At 42.6% G+C, this 27,755-nt stretch overlaps 1 protein-coding gene across 3 annotated transcripts in view; it reads left to right on the forward strand.

Moving 5' to 3' along the window:
* Window positions 1–493: 493 nt before the first annotated feature.
* Plekhm3 (pleckstrin homology domain containing M3) overlaps window positions 494–27,755 on the forward strand; it is a 178,141-nt gene continuing 150,879 nt past the window's right edge. For all 3 annotated transcript variants that reach the window (XM_057761522.1, XM_057761521.1, XM_057761523.1), the window contains exons 1-2: window positions 494–633; window positions 21,324–22,124. In XM_057761522.1, the coding sequence (XP_057617505.1) occupies window positions 21,521–22,124 (604 nt within the window). In that variant the 5' untranslated portion in view covers window positions 494–633; window positions 21,324–21,520. The remainder of the gene's footprint in view (window positions 634–21,323; window positions 22,125–27,755) is intronic.

A 27,755-nucleotide genomic window follows, 5' to 3' on the forward strand; every position in this document is an offset into this window, starting at 1 on the left:
TTTTTTTTATCATCTATGACCTCCACATGTACACCATCAGTCCTTGTAAAAGTGGCTAGTCACTGGGAGACTTCAGGAGAGGTGACTCCCACCCTAACCCCGTGCTATAACATAACTGGGAATGCACAGCCAGGTTAGAGACTTTCCCTCTCAACCGCACCTTTTCACCCGCGTACCCAACTAGACACGAAAAGCAGCTCTTTTCTACTTTTGGAAAGCATTATTTCTGAGATTCTCTTAACTGTGGCAACTGTTGATAGCTGACCCCGTCCTGGTAGGTTCTAAGTGACAACTTTTAGGCGTTGGGAGGAACGCGGAGGGGACGGAGCGGGTGATAAAGGCGGCGGAGGAAACAACGCGAGGAGGAGGTCAGGCCCCGCCCGGCCGCCCGCTCCTCCCGCAGGAGGGGCCGGTCCTCGCGGCCTGGAACCCTGTGTGTCCGGGTCTGGCTGCCGGGCTGCCGCGGGGAAGCATTTGAGAGTGGGACCGCGAGAAGCGGCTTGTAAACAGAGCCGGGCCGGGATGGTCGGCGGCTGGGGCGGAGCGGCTGGCGGTGAGCAAGGCGGGCTGCCTGGGTCGGGGCCCTGCTGGGAGTCGGCTGCAGGCCGCGGGGGCGACCAGACCCAAGCCTCGGTGAGCATCCGCCTCGCTGCGGCCGGGGCCGGGCGGGAGGGAGGGCGGCCGGCGGCCGGGCGGGCGGGGCGCGGAGAGGGGCGGGATGACACCTCCCTGGAGCATCCTGGGGTCGCGGGGATGCTTCCCACGCACGGCTCTCTGCTGTATTTCGAGCGGAGGTAGCACTTCGCCTGTGGGTGATGACATGACCTTCTGTTTATTTTTGTGAATCAAGTAAACGTAAAATAGAAAGTAATTGAATAACGCGATCCTTTTCTCTGCGCTGTCTTTTGGGAACCCCTCCCCAGTGATCATAGAAACCCAACCCCAGCCGAGCTTTTAGCCCCAGAGAAACGTGACGACCCTTCTTCCTGTTGACTCTGCCCGTTTTGAATGTATAGTAAATGACGCCACAGGACTGATGACAAATTGGTCTGTATGAAAAGCTTACTAAGCTGAAACAAGACAAAAACAAAAAACAAGATAAGGAGTTCTGAGGCCCACCCCTTAAGCTGAAACAATTCTGCTGACTTTGAATGACAAATAGAGACTGACCTATACATATAGTTTGCCTTTTAATTTAGCAGGTTAAACAGATTGATTATGTTGTTGTAAATGTAGTTATTTTTTCCTTCGGTCCATGGAACTATAGAGAAAAATCTTGATTTTTTTCCTTTAAAATATTTTTAATAATAAATTGTGATTTGTATTTATACAGCATTATAGAATAGCACAACTTATAAGTGATTTGCTTAAAATAAAATACCAAGTAGTTTTTGTTTCATTTTCTGCAAGCAAATACCTTGGCAAAAATTAGTTCTTTAAAAGGTCAATGGACCTGTGTTACCTTGGTAACATAATCTAACTTTTAACTAAGAGCCAAATATTAGATTAAATTGACAGGAAGTGTGTAAATGTCATGCACCAAGAAATAACATCCATGTCTGATGTGTTTGTCTCTATAGTAAATACTTTCACAATGCCATGGTTCTAGCAGGATCTTTAAAGCCACATTACCTCACCTTAAATTCTTGTTTGATCATTTTGTCATTGTGACATCCTGGGAAGTTTACTCAATACTGCTGTTTCCTAATCTGTAGACTAGGAATAATAGCCACCTCATCAAAGATTTAATGAGGATTAAATATGTATGCTTTTTTGAGACAGAATCTCTCACTATGTAACCCTGTGTTGTAGTCTGGACTATGTAGACCATGCTGGCCTCGAACTCACAGAAATCCATCTGCCTCTGCTGGGATGTGCCACCATGTTTGTCATTGTAATATAACATAGTTAGGTAGTAATGTCTTATATGCATAGGTTCTGGGGATAAGCAAAATTTATTGGAAGAAGGACAGTTTGGAACTACAACTGTCCCAGAGTCTTAGGTCTCAATGCATGTGCCACCGTGCCTGAGAAGTTGATAACTTTTAAAATGCCTGGAACAACAGCTAGAATAGGTGTTTGATGACTGTATCAAATATTCCAGTATTAAAAAGCAGATTTGTAATTATCTAGTGTTGGGGAAGGGATGGAAGAGAAAGTTTTTGTTGAATGAGTAGAGAGTTTCAGTTTTACAAGATAAAAAAAACCTGTGCAGATTGGGCTGCATGATAATGATGGACTACACTTATGTTTTGGGTATTTGACTACAATTTGTTTCAGCACCAGTGTTCACAGCACTGTACACAGAACTCTTTAGTACCACACAGCAACCTTTGCTGCTGTGAAATGTGGTTTGTCACACTTTGTTAGCTTTGTACACTGAAGATTTATCATAAATCACACAAACAAGTCATAAAAATTGACACCTAACACTCTAGGACGGTCATAGTTCCAAACTGTCCTTCCAACAGTTTTGCCAGTCCCCAGAGCCTATGCACATAAGACATTACTACCTGACTATTTTATATTACATGGCACACATGAAATTGGAATGGTGAGGTCATCAAGGTGGGTCTAATCTAATCACAAGTGCAGAACTTTCTGTTGCTGGGAAATCAGAAGAAGATGCAACTTTAAAGATTTAAAGATGGGAATAGCTGATTTAAAGATGGATGATAGTGTTGAGCAAGAATTTAGGCAAACCTGAAAACAACCAAGAGTGGCTTTCAGACTGACAACCAGCAGGAAACAAAAAATCCTGGATTTTTGTCAACAATCCAGGTAAATTTGAAATAGAATTTCTAGATAGGCATCCTGCCGAGCCAACACCTTAGTGAATATGAAATAAGAAATTTTGTTTAAAGCAATCCAGAGTGTGAAAATTTGTTGTGTCATGATGGAAATACATAATCTAGCATAAAAATGGTCAAAAAAATTAAACAGACTGTTATAGTGTGCGTGTGGGATATCCCCAAAGGCCTGTGTACTAAAACCTTAGTCGTCCTAGAAGCATTTGAAAGGGGATGTAGGAAGTCTTCAGGGGATTGAGGGAATGACAACAAAGGGAGCTGTGGGCTCTGGATCCTCCCTGTTGGCTGTTCAGTGCCCTGCCATGTTCTCTGACTTTATGAGCCTCCCTGCCACTGTCCCAAATATAATGAGACTAACTGATCATAGACTGAGTGCTTCACAGCTCTGGATCAAAATTAACCCTTTGCAAGTTGATTACTGTGGGAACTTCATTATGGCAATAGAAAGTTAACACTCTATCTTAGGAATAGAATTAAATAGATAATATATTAAGTTGAACTCTTTCTATTAATCAAAGAAATGAAAATGGAAGCAATAACAAGGTAATACTTTTCCAGCTCTCAAATTATTATAGATTTCAAAGAGTTTTAATTCTCACACCAAATAGTATGTCATGGAGCAAATATTCTCAGATGTCATGAGAGGCAAGCAATTAGCACAGCCTTTCTGAAAAGCACATTGATCAAATGTATAAAAGCCTCAGCAATTCTCCTCCCCTTTGACTTAGCAATTCCTCTTTTAGAAGTCCAGAGGAATTTATGAGAGTAGTTAAGTTCAACGTAGTGCTGAATATGCCTTTATGTAGGAAATTGGCAGTAGTCTAAGTGCCCAGTAACAGGAGAGGAGTCAAATTATGATTTTATCAAAAGATCTAACAAAATACAAATATTAAAAAGATATTTATACCAGGCAGTGGTGATGCTCGCCTGATGTGGGATTCCCCTCTGTATGCTGTAAATACTATTGGTTAATAAAGAAACTGACTTGGCCTGATAGGGTAGAACAGAACTAGGTGGGGAAAACTAAACTGAATGCTGGGAGAAAGGAGGCAGAGTCAGAGACAGACATGTTGAAACCTTGCTGGTAGGCCACGAACCTCATGATAAAATATAAAGTAATGGAGATGGGTTAATTCTAGATGTAAGAGCTAGCTAGCAATGCACTTAAGTAATTGGCCAAGCAGTGATTTAATTAATATAGTTTCTGTGTGGTTATTTTGGGAATCTGGGCAGTCAGGAAGCGAACAAGCATCCTCCTTACTACACACACACATTTAATATCAGCACTCAGGAGGCAGAGGAAGGTGGATCTCTGTGAGTTTGAGACCAACTTGGTCTACAAAAAGTTCCAGGACATCCAACGCTGTTACACAGAGAAACCCTATCTCGAAAAGCAAAAACAAAACAAAAAAGATACTTATGAAGAATTTAATAATGGAAAACAGTTCAATCGTTGCTAAGTGGGAAAGATGACAGAGAACAATATCTACATGTTTTCAACTAACTTACATATCTTTTCCTTTCCTCTCTTTCTCTTTTTGTTCTTTGCCATAGAGTGCTTTCTCCCCTGATAGAGGGGGAATAAAAGTTGTTTATTTTGCCTTTATACTTTTTCAAAACACTGACATGTACTTGTATTTTTAATAACCACACAAAGATCAATAAATGCTTCAAATTTGTCTACATTATGAAGAATACTGTTATACCATGTCATGAGCCCCCAGAGACCACCAGGAGTCCGAGTTTGTATACAAAAGCAAAAAGCCTTTATCGTGAGCTCAAGCTCGGGCTCTCTGATACAGTTAAATGAAGGAGACATTTTTATTGTACTGGAACCCATTTTGTAGAGAAATGTAGTGGGAGCTGTGGGCTGTGTTCATGCCGCCCCAGCTCCCAGTCGCATGGCTAGCTTATGCCCTAAAATAATGACACACAAACGGTATTCTTTTAAACACTGCTTGGCCCATTTCTATTTATGTGTGTAGCACCCCAAGGTGCGCTTACCGGGAAGATTCTAGCCTACGTCCATCCTGGGTAGGAGCTTCATCGCATCTGCTCTGGAGAGGAGAGCATGGTGGCTGTCTCTGAGAGGAGCTGCCCTGCATCTAAGCTCACTTCCTCTTTCTCCCAGCATTCTATTCTGTTTACTCCACCCACCTAAAGGCTGGCCAATCAAATGGGCCAAGGCAGTTTCTTTATTAGCCAATGACCTTCCTCCATCAGAGAAATCAGTCAAAAAGTATCTGTGAAACAGTTAGAAATGATTTGCAGCTTGGAGACATAGCAAAAGCTACGGCTTTGGGTTAGCCTGATGAAAAACATCTTTAAGTCTGTACTTAGAAGACAACAAAAGGAAATTTAAAATCTTGAGCTCTCGGCTGAATAGTGAGTACTTGGTGCTGTATCAGTTTTACTTGAACTCTAAGCCTAAGAAATCTCAGTGTAGCAATATACTTTTAGTCAAATTTGCAAGTCATACAGTACCCTATAAGATTAACGTCCAAGACCAATGTCCTATCAAGCTTTCCTATTTCTTTGACTGTTAAGGAAATGTACAGAGAAATGTAACCAGAAAAACCTATGGTACCTGCCTTTCAACATAGTTATACCAAGCCAGTTTCATAGTTTTCTGTATTTTTTTGCATTATGTTTATTAACATTTGACATTTTACATATAAACCAATTTAATTATTATCTTTTTAAACATATTTTTACCAGAGATAAGAATAGTTACTATTGAGAACAGCCATTTGCATGGTATGTTCCTTTAATAAAAAGTTACATCTGAAACCTGTTTATTCTTTAGTATGAAGCTTGTGAGCTGGGTGGTGGTGGTGCACGCCTTTAATCCCAGCACTTGGGAGGCAGAGGCAGGCGGATCTCTGAGTTCGAGGCCAGCCTGGTCTACAAGAGCTAGTTCCAGGATAGAAACCAAAAGCTACGGAGAAACCCTGTCTCGAAAATCCAAAAAAAAAAAGCTTGTGAACAAGGCAAATCTGTTTGTTTAAAAAAAAAAAAACAAGAGACCTAGTTGTCTAGCTGACAAAGCTACAGTTAGCTTAGCCGCCAGTGTCATAGATCTGAGAAGGATTAACCAAAATGACAGAGGCTAGTTTATTGTCGTTATCTAGACAGACATCCCAGGCTCCTGTGATCTCCAGGACAGCAGTCTTGGCTGCCAGGCCCGGAGGAGGAGAGGCTTTCCTGTGGAGCAGGAATATGGGGAGATTGACTTCATTGTGCCTAGGCAAAGTGGGGCATCAACTCTCCAGTGTCCTGCTTATCCACAGTTTGGGCTGAGTCTTGGCAGAAGGTGAGACACTGGGGCAATCTCGCCCAGTGGTAGCATGTAAATGGAGTCTGTACTTTGGTTTCCTGGCCACTCAGACCCGAATAATCACACAGAAACTATATTAATCACAACACTGTTTAGCCAATGGATCAGGCATATTTCTAGCTAACTCTTAACATCTTAAATTAACCCATTTCTGCTAATCTGTACATTGGCATGAGGCTGTGGTTTACCAGTAATGTTCTGACATCTTTTTCCTTTGGCAGCTACATGGCATCTGTCTGACTCTGCCTTCTTTCTCCCTGCATTCAGTTTTTTCCTACCTACCTACCTATATTCTGCCCTGCTATAGGCCAAGGAAGCTTCTTTATTAACCAATAATAATAAAGCATATTCATACATACAGAGGGGAACCCTACATCAGTCCCATTACCATAATTGTCCATTGGAGACCCTGGGAGTCACTGCTAGGATCTGAGTGTCTGTCTGTCATGAGTTTAAGTATCTTAAATGCCATACTCAACAAACCTCTGACAGTTTGACAACTTGAGTCAAACAATTTCTATTTGTTTTTAGTTATTTGTTTTAGACTATACCTTGAAAACATAAGAGTCTAGATAAATTTTTCCTGTTCTTGATTATATTAGTCCTTAGAATGACTTATAAATATAGTTGTTAATGTTTCAAGACTTAATCATCTTTAATAGTTTATAATAAAAATAACAATTTCTGAATTGAAGGTCTTTTTAGTATCAAGGTAAGACTTTTAACTTATAAATATAGTCTACTAGCAGACTGGAAATATCGTTAGTGTACCGTTATAGAAACATAACAGTTTCTTGTATGACTCAGTTTGCCAAAATAACCATGGCTTAACAGTGGTAACAAAAACAAAGAGGTTAGACATACATCTTTAAACCAGTTTTTGTAAACTTGACTCGGTTGTAAGAGAGACATTCTTTAAGCCAGTGGTTTTTAACTTTTTGTGATGCATTGCTATGCAAACATTTGACATGCAAGTGACTCTAAGCTACTCCTGTATAAAGGTCTTGAACCCCAGAGTCTTGAGGTTGTAAAACTGTTCCAAGTTGTTTTCCAGACTGTTAAGGTCACTGTCTTATTACATCACAATATAGACATATCCCAGGCCAGTGAGAACACGGTGTTTGGGATTCCAGTGTAGTATTGACTCTTTCTTGGGGTGAGCCTTTAAACATAAACACCATGTTTTGGGGTTGACATATTTCAGTTCAAAAACAGTCATGAGCAGAGCTAAAGGGGTTGAAAAGCAAGGTTAACACATGTGAATATTTGCCCAGAACTGTAGATGTTGATGGATTAGATCTTTGTTTTGAGGCTACCTATGTAGTCTTTTGATTATCAACCCTGTGTTAAAGTTTTGAGTTAATCTTTTTGTTACAAATATTATAGATTTTTTAGCCATGTCCAATAAATTTACAAACCAGTCATTTTTTAGCTGCTCTGCTCTTGTTCTTCCTGTCTACCAATTTTTGACCCCAGACATAGAGACTTTAAAAGCAAGTCTGGGTCTGAAAAATGATGGGCCATACCCCAATTCCAGAGCCAGCTCTTAATTAACAGAACAGTACGAAACAACTTTAATATTATATATACCCAGGTGACATTTGAATCCCTGTTACATTAGTGCCAATGGCCAGAACGCCCAGACAGAAATTTTGAGCCGGGGGGGGGGGGGGGGGGGGGCTGCAACAGTAACGGCTGAATTGGAACTGAAACATACAGAACACAGTAAACTGGTTCATTCAAGCCCAGTCAGACATAAGCATGCAGTGGCCACATTCATACTTTCAGATATTAAAACAGACAACATTTTTTTAAACCTTTGTAGCTATAATTTTAAGGAGGGGCGTCTTGTTACCTGTTGGTTCCAGTTCTCACTAGCACTGGAGAAAGCTGCCCATAAGACCAAGTACCATTCTGCAACCCACATTGTCATTTAATTATCTTAGGCTGCAGCCCGGGACAGTGGTGATACTCATTTTAAAGGAGATACGGTCGCGTTCAGCACTCCTATAATAGAGCCAGCTTGTCAGTTTTTGTCAAAGAACTGCCTTTTTTTTAAAAAAAAAAAAAATGAAACACAGAGCAACAATTAAGCAACTAAACAAAACTACAGACAAAGTGACAGACATGGACAGACAACCAGTCCTATGCAGCATTCATGAGAGGGAAGAGGTTATTTCTATCTAGTTATCTTGAGTAGAGTAACTAGTTTATAATTCAAGCTAAAGCTGCCTTGTTTTGTATTATCCAGTTTACTTGTAGGTAATTAGTTAATTGGGAAATGGGTCAATACACACATCACTGTGTGGTCTGTATTGTGATAAAAAACCTTGAACAAGACACCAACGGTCCTTGACTTCATGAAGCTCACAGGGCAGACAGGAGAGCAGGCCCTGTTGGGGGCATCTGACCTATTAATGAAGGCCGTCAGGATGCTGTAAAGGAAGATTGGGGCAGGTCTGAATGGACCTGGGATGCCAGCACACACCTGAAGGCGGGATTAGATGCAAGCCGCTGGGGTGGGAAGCCTTGGGAAGAACAGTGTTGGTAAAGAGGTTATAAAGGTGGTGAAGGAAAAAGGGCTTCAAAGAGAAGAAACAGGGAGATTCTAATTTCTATAAGTTCTGTATGAGACAGGAGGGATCATGGTAGGAGCATAGAGGGAAATTTAAGAACTGACAGCTGGCAGCCTGGTCTACAAAGGGAGTTCCAGGACAGGCTCCAAAGCTACAGAGAAACCCTGTCTCGAAAAAACCAAAAAAACAAAAAACAAAAAAAAAAAAAGAACTGACAGCTGGGAGGAAAGTGGTGTGGGCTCTCCTGGGTAATATCTATGCAGAAGGAAACAGGGTTTTGATTTGTTTTTTAATATTATTTTACATACCAGTCCCGGGGTTTGATTTCTGAAAGCCCACTTGGGTGGCAGTGTGGTGAATGGGTTAGAACACTGCCTGGAGGTTTGGTAGTAGAAAAACAGAGCAGTGGGTAGGTTTGGTGGATACCACAGAGGTAGGCTTCATGGGGCTTGCTAATTTGTGTTGGTCGTTGGTGAGTCAGCTAGAAATGCCAGAGTGGATATTCATCTTTATTAGGGGGTTTGTCCTTTTCTCTGTAGCAAATGTTTGGAGGAGGCAGCCTCGAAGTAAAACGAGGAGTTGGTTGTGAATTGTAGGAATCAGGGCATATATGAAAAGTAGTTACAAATAGTGTAACTAGAGCTCATGAGAATATTCTCCATCTTCCACGTGGATTGTAGCTAAAGCCACAGACATGGAGCATATCATTAGGGAGGATGGAAGAGACGCTGGGCAAGAGGCCTGTCGGGTGTTTATCACCTGAGCAGGAACAGGAGAGAAGAATGTCCATGGACAAAAGAGGAAGGACAGAGGTGGCTGTGCCAGTGACTCCTGAGGGTAGGTCACACTGCCGAGTGCCAGTCAGAGTCACTGTAAGAAGGCTCCTGGATTCGGCCATCTAGAAATTGCCAGAGACCTCTGCATGCAAAGTTTCACCTGGGCAGAACCAGACTGCTTACTGTGGGAGAGTGGGTGGGGTGGGGAAAAGTAAAGCCTGAAAGTATAAAGATCAAATTTCCCAGAAACCCAGATGACAGAGAAAGGAGGAATGTTGACTGCATGTAGAGAGGCTTAGAACGCAGGAGAGGGCCTGGTTATAGTTCTCCTTAGGGAGAGCTCTCTTTTTGTTTTTATTTAAAAACTTTGCATACAGCATATTTTTGATCATATTCTTTTCTCTCTCTACTCTCTCAGATCTTCCTCATCTCCCTACCCACCCAACTTCATGCTTTCTCTCCCTCTCTTTGAGAAACCCATAAGTCAGAAAACAAGAAAACCTAGTGAGATAAAAACACCGAAAGAAAAAGTGCACAGATAACAAACATGGAGTCATTTTATTAGCCCTAGAGTGTGGGTGATATGCTCTGTTGGAGAAAACTGGTTTCCCTTTCCCAGCTGCCATCAACGACACATAGCTTTTTGGGTAGAGGTGACACTTGGTATCCACTTCCCCGTCTCTGTGGGTCCATGTGTATGTACATCAGTCCTGCTGTGTCTGAAAACATTCTTTGTTTGGAGTCTTCCACCACCTCTGGCTCTTGTAGTCTTCCTGGATCCCTGAACCTGTAGGGGTGGGGTTGATGAAGACATCTATCTTTTCTAGGGATAAGTGCTCCAGAATTTCTCACTCTCTTGCCTGTTGTCCAGCTCTGAGTCTCTGTGTTGATTCCAGTCACTGCAGAAAGCTCCCTGCTGCAGGCTGAGTGGTGCGCTGATCTGAATCTGTAAGGCTCTTCTTTGAATGGTGCGTGCGGTGCATGCACCACAGAACCCCTCCACTTGAAGGCCCCTGCTGCCTTTCACTCTGCAGAAGGAGTGCTTGAGTAGATTAAGGCCTTCTGTCAGAGCTTCCGAAGCAGATCACCATCACCACCCTTTCTCAGAGAGAATGTGGTAATCCTTTCCTTGGTAGCAGATACCCAGGGGCATCTTGTACCCTGCTTTGGGGTTCATAAAGCGTGGCATTCTGGTATTTAGTTTGCACTCCACAGCCTTAAAAGTATTTGCCCTATACTTTAACAAAGTAACTGAAGTTCAGGTTCAAGAAATTGGCCCCAGATCACACTCCAGTAACAGTGCATAGAAAACTGAGCCCCAAGCCTGCAACTCTAGATCTTGTGGTCCATTTAGGTACCCTTCACAGGAGGACTACCTGTGGTGGCTGTCCTTTTGTTTTGGTTTTGGTGAGTGGAAGTATTAAAATGGGCATAGTTTTAGTTCATTTAGAATAAGACTAAATGTTATCAGTCATTTTTTTGTTTTGTTTGAACTTTATATGTGCATAAAGGTAACTTTAAGTCAGCTTTAAAAGGAGGTTGTTTATTTGAACATGCTTTACTAGTTAAAATATGCTTGAGTTATCTGTAGTAACATCCAGTTTGAAAATATTTCTTTTAATTCTTTTGGCAGAAACCTTTGTGCATTCCTTTAAGCAAACTTTTTACAACTGTTTCTGTTTGTTAGCTGAATGAAAATGTTTTCTTAAGGAAACAGTAAGAAACTGGCAGTTGGGGCTATGTAAACACTTCTAAAAGCACTTGAAGCTTTAATATAATTAATCTTAATCAATAAAAATTAGGAGTCAAATATTGAGGGAAGAGCTGGGCGGTGGTGGCACACACCTTTAAGTCCAACACTTGGGAGGCAGAGGCAGCCAGATCTTTGTGAGTTTGAGGCCATCCTGGTCTACAAGAGCTAGTTCCAGGACAGGCTCAATAGCTATAGTGAAACCCTGTCTTGAAAAACAAAACATAACAACAACAACAACAACAACAAAAGAATGTGGAAGATCAAAGTGGAGATCAGAGAACTAGGAGCAACTGCCAGTTGCTTCCTATCTGTCTTTTACTCCTTGGTCCAAAAGGAGCTGAGATACTTTCTACTTTCTACACCCCACCTTATTACTTCCTGTCTCCAGTTCCCAGTGCTGGGATTAAAGTTGTGTGCCATCATTGCCCAGCTTCTATGGTTAACTAGTGGCTAGCTCCACTCTCTGATCTCCAGGCTGCAACACGATTAATAAAAACCCAAAGACAGAAATTGGGGTTCAACCTGAAGGTCAGAAAAGCAAAACAACCAGCCACCGACTCTTACCTCTGCCTCAGTCCGAAATGGAGATACTGCTTCCAGGAATCTCACAATGAGACTGACTGAGAGCTGTCTGCTCCCGTTTTATATTCCTCTTTAGAGCTAGTATTAAAGGCGTGCACCACTACCTCCTGGTTTCTGTGGCAAACTAGTGTTGCTTCTGGGATTAATTTAAAGATGTGTGTCACCACTACCTGGTCTGTAAGGCTGATCAGTGCAGCTGTTTGACTCTCTGATCTTCCAGCAAGCTTTGTTTGTTAGAATACAAAGTAAAGATCACACAACAAACACTTAAGTAAAGTCACAGTTATTATACCCTCACAGACATTCCAAGTAATATGTCCAAAGGTCACATTGAGAATTGGGACTTAGCTCTTTAGTAGAGAACAACTTTTTATTCTATTTGTTCAGAGACTTCTCATATACCATTCCCTTGGAGAATTTAAATGACACAAAGATTATAGACTTTATTTATTTTTTTGCAAATTAGGTATCAACTATTTCCCTGGGTAAAAGGATGACAATTATCAGATAACTACCTGGGGGGATTAACAAATAAAGCAATAAAAAATAAATATTAGTTATGGTTGCTGATGTTTGACACTGAAATCTGAAGCACCCTGTACATGAAATGTTTGTCTTATTTTAGGGTCATTAAGTGGCTTTCAGTTACATGTAGGACTGTGCATTTAGTGTTGCTTTTACTCAAGGCCACTTCATCTCTGTAAGTTTCTGTTTCCTTGTCAAGTGGTAATAATAATGACATCAGTTCCTGAATGACTTGTTGGGAGGATTTACAACTCAGTACTCACAGGGAGCTTGCTGTAATGCCTGCCCCTTAATAAGTAAGAAGTAAATATTAGCTATCTATTATTTGTCATTGGTCTTGGCATTATAAGAACTGTATTTTATTTTTAAACATTTGTTAAGCCACCTTTAATTTTGCCTTTAACCTAAGTCTACCCATACCGAAAGGGACCTCCACAAGATGTCTGTAAAGAGCTCTGTATAGCGGTGGGCAGGACTCCCTGAAGAAGGTGTTTAAGTGTTAGCTCTCACAAACTTATCATCAGGATACAGGGCCAGATCAGTTGGCTGTCAGTCAGTCAGATCCCTGGAATTGATACATTGCACAACTGGGATTTTTTTGTTGCTTGTTTGTAGTGATCAGGTTTCGTGTAGTGAAGGCTGGTTTCAAACTTACTGTGTGTGCTGCAGAGGCTGGCCTTCTCCAGACCCTCCTGCCCACCCTGCAGAACTGTTTTGGGAAAACCCATTCCACATTAATGGTAATGGTTTATAATAAAATTAATTTAAGGGGCTAGAGAGATGGTTCAGTGGTTTGAAGCAGATACTGCTCTTCTAAGTTTAAGTCCCAGTACCCATGTCAGGTAGCTCACAGGGTACCTGTGCTCTCATAGCAGAGGATCTGATGCTCCTGACCCCGTGGGTACCTGTGCTCACATATATGTACCCACACGGAACACACACAAAACCAAAACAGAAATAAATCTTAAAAAAAAAAAAAACTTAAGGCCAGTGAGAAGGATGAAAAGATAGCCCCTACTGCTCTTAGTATTTCAACCCTTTTCCTCTGTCCTAAATGACAGGCGAGGATTTTCTGGCCTTGAGGTTGTATAGAGCTGGAGTCTTTCTGTTGTTTGTGCTTATCTTTTCTTATCTTTGAAGTCTGAGAGGGTGTTTTGTCTGCCCTTGTCTGCTGTGCTTGCTTCCTGACTAAAGTGGTCAGAGGCTGATTGGTAGCCAAGGTCAGTGTCATAGATTAAGTCCTACCACCATTGAATGTGTCTGTCATTTCAGACAGAGTGAGGCACCTTTTGCATAGACCTGGTCACTGGTCTGGAACTCCTGAGGAAACATTAGCAAAGACCCAGCTTCGCTTTTAAGCACATTAAAATATAACAGAAAGAAAAAACAAAAACAAATAAGTACATCTCATAACATTCTTTCTAAGCTCCCCAAAGCTGGTAGTTAGGTAACTTTTCAAATTCCATTTTTGGTTTATTTGGTTTATTTGGTGTGGGTGTGTTACGTGTTTGTTTCTTTTATCTTTGGCTTTTGTTATTCCTGATATTTGCCAGAGAAAAATCTGTTCCACCATTTTAGCCAAATTAAGCAAGCTTTTTATTAAAATTTTAAATACTGACAAGATGGAATTTGGTCAGAGCCATTCCTGGAAACTCTCCAGCTGAGTGACCCCAAACATGTGTCGTCAGGGTTTATATGGACAAAACTCATACTTTCCCATGAGGCTTTGCTGTTATTTTTGAAGAACTACCACTCCCAGAATCCCAGGAGGTTTCTTGGACATTAGACAGGTGGGGCTTACAGGTTTTTTAGGGTCTAACATTTACTCCTGGAAGAATCCCTGTGTACACATCATTGTCATTTGACTTTCTTGTGTTCTCATATATCTTGTTTATTTTGTCCCTGTGTCCCCTAGTTGTTCAGCCCTTCAAGGGTAGATCCGTGTTTTCTGCCTCCACATCTAAAGTAGTGCTTGAGTACTTGATCATAGCTTTAGATCCTCCAGGAAAACATACACATACGATTCGCCCTTCTTCCCAACTGTGAGCTAGCCGTAGCAGGGCTACCGTTTTACAGAGCCTGGCTTTCTGGGTGTCACTAACTGGGAAGACTGCTGGAACAGGAGCCTTTTCCTGGGGTCCGACGGCTGTGCTCGTTGCCGTCCTGGTCCCACCGAGCGAGCTGGGTGGCTCTGGGCATGGCTGCAGGCTTGGTTGTGCTTCTGCCACTGTGGCACCTGAGAGCTTTAAGGCGGTTTGGAAGGTTGAACCTGGGTGGCCCACAGGATTTGTTAATTAGACAGGGATTTCAGAACTTCTTTGTCTTCCTCATGGGACCTTCAGCTGACAATAGATGAGTCATTTTGGTCTCTTTCATCATGGTGAAACAGTCCATTACTCCTTCCACCTCTCTCTGTTGAGATCACTGTGAATATTTATTAAAAGGCTCACCAAGCACTTTTTATAAACCATAGTCTAAACTGTGCATGTGGAAAATGAGTATTTTCAATAAAACCATGTAATTTCCCCCACAGGTTAACTGAATTTTGAGGTATTATGTGAGAAAACATGATAGAAATTGCAGCTTATATTTGGAAATACCCCTAACCCCATTTGTATTCAGAAAATTCCAAATAGGTCTATGAGCCAATGATAATCTTTAGGTCTGAAGGCACTTCCCCAACCCTTCTGGGGTATGATGCACATTTGGGGTTCTTTGTTGTGTTTGTTATTGCTCTGTGGTCTGTCCCTAGGTGCACCTTGCAGTTATTCCCTGTTGTAGTTAGGGGCTGACTCCAGCAGCATGGGTGCTGGCATCAGAGAGGGCTGGATCCCGAGTGACTGGGAAATAAGATCAGCACATGATGTAAGAGAGGAACCAGAGGTATACTGTTGCAGTTCAAAGAAAGATGCTTTTAGGGACCAAAGAAGGCGTGCAGAGGCAGGGCTGGTGAGCGGCGTTTGAAGAGTTGATAGAAATTTAATGGGTAGAAGTGGCAGAGAGTGATAGTTGCCAGCAAAGACTTAGAGTTTAAAAAGCATAAAATTTAATCAGTCATGTTTTTGTTCAGAGCAGAAGAATGGGAACACTGGGGAAAGAGACTGAGCCAAGGATACAGAAGGCCTGGAATGTCAGGTTAAAGAGTTCATAGGGGACACTCAGCCAATATTACAGATGAACAACCGAGTGTGGTTAAGATACACGAGTTTAGTTTAGCCATGAAGTAGGCCGGGTAGAAATTTCTTACACTTACCTGGACACATAGGGCCCAGAAGTCAGATCTGAGTCTGAGAATGAAGGCAGATGTTTGAAATTGCAAGCATCCTTAAATTGATTATGTAGCTACATCAGTGAAGCCGACTCAGGGATTTGATGAGGAGACTGAGTAGACAGAAGAGGGAAGGTGAAGAGTAGAGCGCCCAGGTACGTTAGTTGTTTTTTCGTCGCTGTGGTCACAAGCAGCACAAGAAAGGAAGGAAGGATTATTTTGGTTCATCGTTTGATAGTATAGTCTATCATGGTAGGGGAAGTCATGTCTGCAGGAGCGTGAAAAGCCGGGTCACATTGCATTCAGCCAGGAAATAGAGATGAATTCTGGCATTCCTTTCGCTGTCCCTGTTCAGTTCTCTCTGGGACTCCTGCACATAGGATGGTGCTGTCCCCATTAAAGGTTATTTTCCCACCTCTCTGTAAAAGCTGTCAGACTGAGCAAGAGGTCTGTCTCCTACATCCAATTAAGTTGACAATCAAGGTCAACCACACGGGCTGGAGAGACACCTCAGTGAGCACAGGGACTTGCTGCCAAGCCAGATGACCCGAATTTCATCTCCAGAACGTGCAGGGTGAAGAGAACTGACTCCCTTAAGTTTTCCTCTGATCTGTACACACACTGTAGAGTATGTGTGGATTCGTGGACAGGCATCCACACGTACACACACAATAGATTTGAGAAGAATTAGTCACACCAGGGAAGTCTGGGCAAAGCTTCTATGAAGGACTGACTAATACCATCTAGGAGGATGTGGGCTTTGAAAGACAGTAGCAGCTGTGTAAGGAGGAGGCCACTAGATGATTGAAGTTCCATGGCGTGTGGCCTGGGCCAGTCATAAGGAATGAGTAGCAGACCCGACTCCTTTCCTCCTATCACCTCGTCTTCCTTGTTGTGTTCCACTTCACAATATTTATGGGTATTTGCTCTTAGAGAATATATTCATGTATATATTCAGTTGGGACTGAAATTGAATGTACAGTCTTGATTCCAGTTGAATATGGGGCAACCACCCTTTACTATTCATTTTCTTTCCCTGAGTTGCGACATGTCGTGTCTGTCATTATGTACCAGAATTTCTATGAGCATTGGTCACTATGCAGATACTTTGTATGACCCTAGTGCTCATCTCACAACGCAGTAGTGGTCTTTTCTTGGAGTCTGGATACAGTGAGGCCGTTTCATGCTCACTCCAAACCTATAAAGCGGGATTCCACATGAGTTCCAAGCTGCACGCCCCCGAGTGCCCTGATCTGCTGCTGTGGGCGTGGCTGTGCTCCATTAGCGTATTCACACTGTCTCTGTGCTGGAGAAAGCATCGTGGTTTGTGCTTCAGAAATGTCACTTTGCTAATCAGGTTTTCTACTGGCTCCATCACATTGTGTAACTCAGAAAACTCCCTGTGAGCTCCAACTTTTGCCAAGGTAGAGAGCATGTGAGAACCCCTGAGTACTGACCAAAAGATTGCCATAAGCAGGTGACCTGAAGTGTCTCTGGCAGTGAGTTTTTCTTCCCACTCCAACAGTTTCTGAAACTGTGTGTTCCCAGATCCTGTGAACACTCATTCTGTTCTGACAAGTACTTTGGAGGAAGTTGTCCCCTTTGCCAGGCAGTTCAGGTGATCAGGCTGCTATCTTTGTGTACACCAGCCTACGGTATTCCTCATCCCTGCCTCCACCTCTGTATGGGAGGACTGCTGTGTTCAGCCAGTTAATCAGCCTTGCCTAATGGGCATGCGAACAGATTTCCTGTAAGAAAAAAGGCAGTATCCTGATCCCCATCCTGTTACATCTCGATACACGCATGTATGGGATTCTTTGGTTTGAACTCTTGATTACCACATTGACAAATGGACCTCAGTTTTTCTTCCTATAGTAAATGGGAAAAATACTTCCTTTTACAGAACAAATAGTCTGTAATTAGGGCTGAAGAGTTGTCTCAGTTGTTAAGAGTCTGTACTGGTCTTCCAGAGGCTGGGCTTTAGTTCCCAGCACCCACATGGCTGCTTACAGTTGTCTGTAACTCCAGTTCCAGGGGATCCAGTACCCTCTTCTGGCCTCCTTAGGTATCAGACATCCATGTGATACCAGACATACAGACATACAGGCAGAACACTCATATATATATATAATAATTTTAAAAAATCAAAAAATAAAGCCCTATAAATCAGTGCATTTGAAAGAAAACCAGTATTAAGTCATTGATTTTGGATTCTGACTTTGCCTATGTTGACCTGATGAGTCTTTCCAGGGAGAGATCAGGAGCCCGTGGTTGATGCAGAGGTGAGGTCCATCCAGTGGAAGCTCCATAATCGTATGATAGTTTGTATTGTTAAAGGCATACTGAATCAGCTACCTCGTGAATGATCTACATGCAAAACAGTTTGATCCCAGAAAGTTTATTGCAGGTAACTGAGAAAGGCACCCAGAGGTTAAATGCTTTGCCGCAGGCTCCCCAGCAAGTGTGTGATTGAGCCAGATTTAGAACAGAGTTCTAATTAGCTCTCTACTCCCAGCCTTGTGCAAACACTCACCACTCTGCACCCACACACTGGAGTTCACATGCTAGAGGAAGTAACACTTCATATTTTGACCTGTGTGTTTTGTTGTTATTATTATTATTACTATTATTATTATAGTTAATTTGAAGCCAAATGAGGCAACCTTTAAGATGCCTTCAATTATAGACAGTGAAGTATATTCGAAGATAGTAGACTACAAGTAAAGATACAATTCTCAAAAATTTAAGTCGAGAAAAGGGATTCCCCAAAAACTACTGATGTAGTGATTGTATGGGAGGGCAAAGGTACTGTGGCTGGCCTTCGGGTTCCTCAGAGCTTACAATGAATTTGTGAGACTGGCTGGTCACTGCAGCACAGAAAAACCCAGGGTGTGGTGCGAGCCTGAGTTTCTGTGAAGAGTTCTCTAGCTTTGGCAGAAGTGAGGAGGAATAAAACAGCAGGCAGTGTAGGTGAGGGATGGATGCTCAATATGTATCTGTGAGAGAGACAGACAGACAGAGAGACAGAGAATCTTAATGTGCTTTAGCAAAATGATCATAAATTCCGAGCTCCTAGAGCCTGTTTTAGTGGAGAGAAGAAATACTAGCATTAAATCCATGAGGAAGTTAAATGATGAAATTGAAATACGGCAGATGCTTAAAGAAAAGGGTGATTGTGGTTTCTGTGGGCATGTAGGCTCCGGTGATGGTACATTCTTCCGACATGAGGGAAGTGGCACTTCCTTTTGTGTTCTTCTTCCTCAAAATGTGTAGCTCTAGTCTAATCATGAGGAAACCATCAAAACAAACAAAAAGCCCGCGTAAAGGAGCTGGTAAGTGGCTCAGTTGGCTGCATGCTGTGCTCGCACGAGGACTGCGTTTGGATCCCCAGCATCTACTGGCTTCAAGCCGGGCAGTGGTGGCGCATGCCTTTAAGCGCAGCACTGGGGAGGCAGAGGCAGGCAGATCTCTGAGTTTGAGGCCAGCCTGGTCTACAAGAGCTAGTTCCAGGACAGGAACCAAAGCTACAGAGACAGGAACCAAAGCTACAGAGACAACCCTGTCTTAAAAAAACAAAATAATAATAATAAAAAAGATTGCATCTTTAGCATTTATAAAGCCCTGGATTTGTCCCTTAGTAAACCGTGCACGCGCACACACACACTCACTCACTCATGCACGCACACACACACACACACGCATACACTCACTCATGCACACCTCCTCCACACTGGATCTGATGGTAGGTAGGTAAGAAAGGGAATGCTGGTAGTCTTAGAAGATTAATTTAGTGATCTATATGATGATATCTCTTCTGTAAATGGGAATCTTGTACTTTGAATATAGTAATTTTTCTTAGTCTCTGACATACAAGACAAAATTAGAAAAAATTCACATTTCAGAATTATTAAAACTTGTTAAGTAATTCAGGAGACTGAGGCTTGAGACTCAGAAGGACAAACAAATGGAAGCCCTGTTTTCAGCCCCAAACATTGGAAACATTGTATGCCATTCTAACACAAGGGGAAAGAGACTAGTTCATAGTCACCACGGCTTTATAGCTGGCCACAGTTCCCATGATCTGTATCTATCACTGATATATCCAAAGGGAAGATTTGGGTCTGGGTTAGGGTTCAGTTGGTAGAGTGCTTGCCTGGCATGCTTGAATCCCCGTGTTTGACCTCCAGCATCACCTAAAATCAAGGATGGTAGGGAACACCTACACCCCAGAGCTGGAGGCTGGGGAATTGGGGGTCAGGATCTCTTCCAGTTTTGTAGTGGATTTGAAGTCAGCTTGTTAAATAAATAGAGAAATAAAAGTTTGTATATACTAGTTTAATTTACATATACTAAGCAATATAGTTTGGTGCTATTGATTTAAAAATACTTGTTTAATGACCTAAGAGCTAAAAATTAATTGATTAATCATAGTTTTTGAAAAAAATCTCTGTACCTGTTCAGCAATGTTTAATGGTATTAATTGATAGTTTTTACCTACTTATATATAAGCAGTACAGAGGAAAAAAAGATGTTGCCTACTTTTGTCCGTTTTTTTGCTAAAGACACATAGGTATGTGTATGCGACTTCTGGGTACTGAAGACATATAGGTATGTGTATGTGCTTCTGGGTACTGAAGACATTATATAGGTATGTGTATGCGACTTCTGGGTACTGAAGACACATAGGTATGTGTATGTGACTTCTGGGTACTGAAGACATTATATAGGTATGTGTATGTGACTTCTGGGTACTGAAGACATTATATAGGTATGTGTATGTGCTTCTGGGTACTGAAGACATTATATAGGTATGTGTATGTGACTTCTGGGCACGTGAAATGCAGCAGTGTGCCTGAGGAACTTAGACTGCTGAGTTTAAATAGCGGTGTGTGGTTGCTGTCTGCAGTGGTGGGTGGTACCACAATCAGGGTCTACTCTAGTTATACCAACCATGGAGGGACAGCACTTCTCATGTAGCATTCTTTCTGCTCAGGTCCAGAGAGAAGAAATGATGAACTAAAGCCTGCCACTTGGGCCATAATTTTGCCATAGGCTTTTTGGCCCGGCTTCCAATTCCGTGAGAGGTTCATAAACCCCTGACCTTTAATATCAGATTAGACCTGTACTCTGAGGTCAGGCTAGAAGCCAGGGAGTTTGGCACTGGGAACCTTTTCCCAGAAAAATTGGGAAATTCTGAGGGCCAGAGTCACCATTAGGCTTTATGGTCCGGGGAGGCACAAGCTGGTGATTTTACACTCAGGTTTAGTCAAAACACAGCCTCCCTCTCTACTTCTCCCTGTACCTTCTTACCAATAGACCGTGAGTAATTTCAGTGTTGGGAAAGCATCCATGACTTTAGATGCCAGCCGCAGACCCCCTCGTGTCTTTTGCTTACTATTTTCATTCAACAGATGAGGGGTTTTTGTCTTTACAACTGCCCTCAAAGCCCGCTCTGTGTGGATAAAAGCAGTTGGCCTTGTTCCCCTCCTCAGGGAGCTCTACCCTGCTCTGCTGAGTTCTCACACAAAGTAGAGAGCCATGCGCATTCCTGACAGTAGGCAGCTGTGTGCTGTCGCACCCCCATGTGCATGGCTGCCATAGAAGAAGCTGGGAATAGGGAAAGTGACCGCACAGACCTGTGTGCTACAGAGCACAGTAGACTGTGTGCCAACGCTGTCTTGTTTGTGTTCTTCCAGGAAATCAAGGATTGGTGCTGCACCGCTTTGATAACTACTGCCCTGTCTCATGAATAAGCCCCTAGATGGCCAGGTGAAGGTCACGGCCACTTGTTTCCTCAGCTGCACTGATGAACCATTGCTCTCTGTTGGCTGAATGTTTGTGACACCCTTTCCTGAAGCAGTTTAGAAGACTTAGACCTCTTGGACCCTGGGTCATGGAAGCTTTGGAAGTGGATGACATCAGCCCTGCCTTGGAGGTGACAGAGGACTTCTTTAGTACTTTCGATAGTAAGCTGGAAAAGGCTGTGCAGCAAGCAGAAGTTTATGGGATTCAGGAAGTCCCTGAACTCGTGGGGCATGAGGTACTCAGTAGCATAACAGACAATGGTGCTTTGAGAAATGTTGCCTCCCTAGGCAAGGGGACCATGATTTGGGACCACTGTAAGAGCAGACTCCTAGAAACCAAAGCTCAAAATGTCTTCCCTGCCAAAGAACAGCTTATGGTCCAGAGAGGGACAGCCCCAGATAACCTTTCCTGGATGGAGCAAAAAGAAGCATCAACCTTCAACTTTTTCAACATCTGCCAGCGTCGGAGGGACAGACCTCGCTCTGTGAATGACTTATTAGATGAGACTACCACTTTCAAGCCAGGACATGCTCGGTCCAGGTCCGATGTCACCCACGTAGACTGGCGGGTAGTCCTTAGCACCATGCCTTTGCAGCAGCAGCAGCAGCTATCCCTTCAAGACCCTCACTTTTCCAGTCCATCTTTTCTGTTGCATTCACCCAGTAAGATTGAAGATGCTCAAGGAAATACAGGTATGTTTTATATCCACTTTAGTGAACGCTGATCGTTTCTCTGTCTCCCTTACACCTACCGACTCTCCAGCAGCCACACCTGGCTTCTCGCTCCAATATTTTGTTCTTTGCTTCAGATCAACTATCTTTTGTCTTCAGAAGAGGTATTTAGTGAAGATACGACTCTGGTTGAGTCTCTCTTCCTAATCGTCTATGTTAGAATACCCTCATACTGAGCACTGTGTGGTACTGCTCATTCATAACAGATGGTTGCCAGGTCACACCCTGGACTCTTATCAGCCTCACCCCCTGGTGTGTTTAAGGTTTGTGGAGACTCTGCTCAAGGGGTCAGCATCAGTGAAGTCTGGGGAATTACTCAGAATGAGAGACAATAGATGGCCAACTGAAATGTTGTTTTATTCCACATACAACTGAGTGTCAGTGTCTCTAAGAGGATGGAAGAAGCAGAAGGCACAGTGAGCTAGACTGCTCCAGAAGAGCTTGCGGGGAGCATGAAGTGAAGAACATGGAGATTCGAAAGAAGTTATGGAGATGATAGTCAGACTCATAGAGTGAACATGGGAGAGAAAGGGCAGGTGTAACCCAGTTGTAGAACACTTGCCTAGCATGAACAAGGCCGTGGGTTCAATACCCAGCCCTGTAGGAATGTGGTGGAGAGGTTAGAGGAGAAGAGCCAGTGGCAGTTGGGTCTCGTGGATCCTGTAGGGCCTTTCATTTTCCTCAAGTTTATAAACAGACGTGTGCATCTGTGTGTCAGACTGTGCTCATACACATATTCTCCTAAGTGACATAAAAAGCCATCTTTCCATTTACCACAGCATTTTCCTTCAAGATAAAGAACAACTTTATGACTACCAAATTTTATTACTGATGATTCTTTACTCAACTCTTAAATTTAAATGGCTTCACCTCAACTCATCGGTGTGTGTGTGTGTGTGTGTGTGTGTGTGTGTGTGTGCGCGTGTGTATGTTCATGCTTTCTAGTTCTTTGAACTGAACCTGGGGCCTTGAATATTTAGGCAAGTTCTCTGCTACCAGCTTCCTCTGCACTCCTCCAGCCCCTGATTGGTTCTCTGTGTGTATGTGCATGTATTTATATAATTTTTGTTGTTGTTGTTGTTGTTTGTTTTGTTTTTTAGTAGTGCCAGGAATTCAATTTTGGCTTGCTAGGTAAACACTCTGCCATGAAGCTACCTCTTAGCCTTTATTGTCCTTTATGCTCCACTGCTAATTCAAAAAACTTTTTAAGTTTTATGTGCATACATATTTGCCTGCATATATGTATGAGCACTGTGTGAGTACAATGTCCCCTGGATCTCACCATGTAGGTGCTGGGAACTGAAAGCAACAAGAGCTCTTAATCACTGAGGAATCTCTGTAGTCCCTTTACTGCTGCTTTTAAGTTAGCTTCTATACCTGCCATATCTGTTTGGTAAGTCAGGTGATATATTTAACAATTTAATAAGTAAGCTTAATTTGTAAGTGTAATCTGAGACAAGATATCAGTTTGAATATAGATAAGAGAATGCAAGGTTTCTGTCCATGACATACCACATTTCCATATACGATACAAAGTCACCCTTCAAGACTCTTCTTCCCTGTCAAATCCACAACTTGCCATTCCTCATCTTTCCTTCTAGAGCAATGGTTCTCAACCTTCCTAATGCAGGGATTCTTTGATGTAGTTCCTCATGTGGTGTTGATCCCTGACCATAAACTTATTTCTTTGCTACTTCATAATTGTAATTTTGCTACTGTTATAAATTAGTGTAAATATCTGAGATGCAACTTCCAATGGAGTTGTGACTCATCAGTTGAAAAGCACTGTTCTAAGCTCACAGATCTTCAAGAACAGCTGGTGGGGGGGGGGTTACGACTGTAGAACCAGAAGGAAAGAGATATTGTAAAGCAAGGAAGTGGTGACTGATTTAGAGACTTAGCAGACAACACATCGCTGGGACCCCTGTGCCTGAAAGACCTGATAACTTTGTATTTGATCTGTTACCTTTATGTAATAGGAAAACTCTTCAACTAGCAAGTAACCTTAGTAGATTGTCTGTTAGAATTCACATGGAATTTTGTCATTAAGTCACCTTAGCCATTTGTAGGTCCTCGACAGGACCCAGAAGAAGAGGTTATCATATTTCCAACTTTATTTTTCTAGTTCGTTCTGATTATAAATTCATGAATTGGGCATCCTTGACATCTCTAATGCTCTGGTCTTTCCCCTTGAGCATCTGACAAACCATGATCATTACTCTTTTTTATTTTGCTTATTTCTTTTCAAGACAGGGTTTCTTTGTGTAACCCTGGCTATCCTGAACTCTCTCTCTCTCTTTTTGTTGAGCAGACTAGCCTTGAACTTAGAGAGATCTCTCTGAGTGCTGGGTTTAAAGGTGTGTACCACCACTCCTGACTTGTGATTGTTATTCTTTAGTTCTTGAGTTTTAAAATTCTGAATACTAATTTATAATGAAATATAAGTAGTGAGTTTGAAACAGAAATTATAGCATATGAACTTTGCAGGCTTAGAATGTCGTATCTTAGCCACTGCTTGGTCATTGCAACATGAATAGAAAAACTTGGGCAAAAGGCATGGCAGGCTTCTCACATCTTTTCTTTCAGACAAGCTCTGGGGAACAAGCAAGATGTCTCATGTTTTTATTGTCTACCAGGTAAAGAGCAGGGGCCTCCAATACTTAGGCTAAGAGTAGGAAGGCATTCTAGACTAGGTTCACCATCCATTCTGTGGAGTATACAGTTCTCATCGTGGTCTGTGCAGAGAGCTGATATGAACTGACCCCATGGATTTGGAGGCACAGAAATCAACCAATCTCTTGGGGTCATGGCTGTCCCACAGGGTGAGTTCCCAGTGGCAGAGCCACCCAGAACATAGCAGACACTGGGAAGGCAGTAAGGTATGAGCTGACCTTGGGGTCTTGTCACATGGTTTGACTGCCTTAATTTAGATGCCTGTGAATGCATTCTGGAGACTACATTGCCTCAGACATAGGCAGACCAGGGCTGACTCTTTCAAAAGGAATGTTGGCTGGACTAGTGGAGAGAGGATGCTTCAGGGGGTCCAACCATAGGGTATGGCTTGAATCCAATCTCATTGTTACAGTGTGCATTATCTGAAAATGACTGGCTAATAAATGTAAGGGTAGGTCATAAATGATAGAAAGAAACAGACCTAAAAAGGCAAAGTGGTAACAGTTATTATAAAGGATTTCACAGTATGTGGTAGAGCCCAAAGCTTCCTTAGGCCCAGCATCTTAATCCTGCTGTCCACAGCACCCAGGCAGCTTTGCCACTCTGAGGACTTTGACTCCACCATAAGAATGTCTGATTTCTGCCAGGCATGGTGGCACATACCTTTAATCCCAGCACTCAGGAGGCAGAGGTAGGCAGATCTCAGTGAGTTTAAGGCCAGCCTGGTCTACAGAGTGAGTTCCAGGACCGCCAGAGCTACTACACAGAGAAACTCTGTCTTGAAAAACCAAAAAAACGAAAAAAAAAAAAAAATCTTATTCCAGCCCAAGCACTAATCTTAGTTGTATAAAGCCATGCTCTTAAGGAATATAGATGAGTGTCTGTCTTTAATGTCCTTCCACTGTCCTGTGTCACTGTCTTGTTATTCCCTGAGGAACAGTGCACTCAGGAGGAATTCCTCAGAGGATGAAGAAGGTTGAATCCTGCCATCATAGAATGAAGTCCAAACAAACACAGTTTAAATCCATTGAACATGTGGCTGTTAGATAGGGTTTTCTTTTTTTTTTTTCTTCCTTGAGACAGGGTTTCTGTGTGTAACAGCCCTGACTGTCCTGGAACTTGCTCTGTAGACCAGGGTGGCCTTGAACTTGCAGAGATTCGCCTGCCTCTGCCTCCTGAATGCTGCGCTTAAAGGCTGTGCCACCACCGCCCAACAAGATATGTTTTTATATATGAATAATAGATTGTATGCACACACACACACACTTGTAAGTGAAGACACATGGTAGATGAAGATGAGACTGTCTAGAAAGAATATAAACTAAGACTCAGGAGTCTGACCCCAACTCTGCTTCTGATTCACCCACCATATAGGTTGAAAAACCCTCTTACTGTCCTCTCTACAAACCTACTGAGACAGATTCAATTATCTTTTCTGTCCTTCCCAGCCTAAAACTGCTCCATTCTATGGTACGTTCAAGCAGATTCTGCCTCGTGCTTGTGCGGGAACTAATTGCTGTAGTCAGATCAATAATTAAAGGTCTTGACAGAAACAAGGATGGTTAGAGTTTTTGAACAAGTGGGAGTTTCTGTGTAACTGGTAAGTGCTGCCGCATGAACTGCAGCGCTAACTTTTTAAATAAAAAAATTAAAGGGATCTTTTATATTCGCTTAGAGCCCCGAAACTCAACAAGCTGCCAGAATGGAACTCACTTTTCCTCCCTGACTGTGCTCCCATTTTCATCTGCTTCGCAAGGCCAGTGGTCAGCTGAGCTTTTGTTTCCGTAGGTGCCGTTCTGGTGACCCCGTCCGCTCCAGGGCGGTGTTTTCTTGTTCTGAGGACTTGAGGAGAAGGCCTCAAGCAGTGGTTTTCTTTGTGACCAGACAGACCGCTGCAGTCGGGTCCTTCATCCTGAGCTTTCTGACACTGCTTCAGTTCTCTTTTTTCCATCTTTCACTAAAAAAAAAAAGACAAATTTTTGGAACTTGTACTAAAATGACTGCTTTTTCAATTATGCTGTTTCTCAAAAGCCCCCGAGCCAGGAGAGAAGGAAATATTCATGCAGGGTTGGAATAAGGGAGGTCACCAGGACACAGTCTCTTGCTGAATTTGTGATTCACCCTCCAATAGATTAGTCAGTACAAAGAAGTTGCTAAAATAGGTCACAGGAAGTTGATGTGTATGGTCATACAGTTTCCACTGGCTAATGGTCCTGTGTTGGCTGCCGCAGCCATAGGAGTCCCAGTGTGCTTCACTGACGGCCTGCATTCTAATGCCTAACCCTGATGTAAGGGACCCGTAACAATGGAGTGTTTGATGGTCTTTGTGGGTGTCCTCTTAATGCATTTTATTTTCTTTTGACTGGAAAAGCTGTGGTTATTAAGTTTGCAAACTGCCAGAGTCATCTTTCTAAAACACAGATCATTATGTGGTACTGTGTTCATAGAAACGAAATAGACAGGACTGGAAAGATGGTTCAGAGGTCAAGAGCACTGGCTGCTCTTGCAGAGGATCCAGATTTGATCCCCAGCACCCATACGGTGGTGCACAGCTGCCTGTAGCTCCTGTTCTTGGAGATCTGATGCCCTCCCTGACCTCCACACACATATGCGAAACAGACATACCTGTAGGCGAAAGGTTCATATTATAAAAATAAAAGCATGAAATTGAAAAGAAGAACAAAAGAAACCATGCATAGCTCACCATTACTTGTGAAGTCGCATGGACTTTACGACACATTCCGGTGTCTTCCCGCCATATGACCTGTGCCTTTCTCTGCTGTGACTCTTTGCCATTTTCAGATGTACCATGTGCTTTCTGGACCCTGCTTCTGTCCCAGCTGTGTCTTTAGGACAAGAGGTTCTCCTTGCCCTTTATGCTCCATAAGTCCTCCATCATCTCTCAAGGACTAGCTCAAA

The sequence above is a fragment of the Chionomys nivalis genome, chromosome 2 (genome assembly GCF_950005125.1).
Source record: "Chionomys nivalis chromosome 2, mChiNiv1.1, whole genome shotgun sequence".
NCBI classification, from domain to species: Eukaryota; Metazoa; Chordata; class Mammalia; order Rodentia; family Cricetidae; genus Chionomys; species Chionomys nivalis.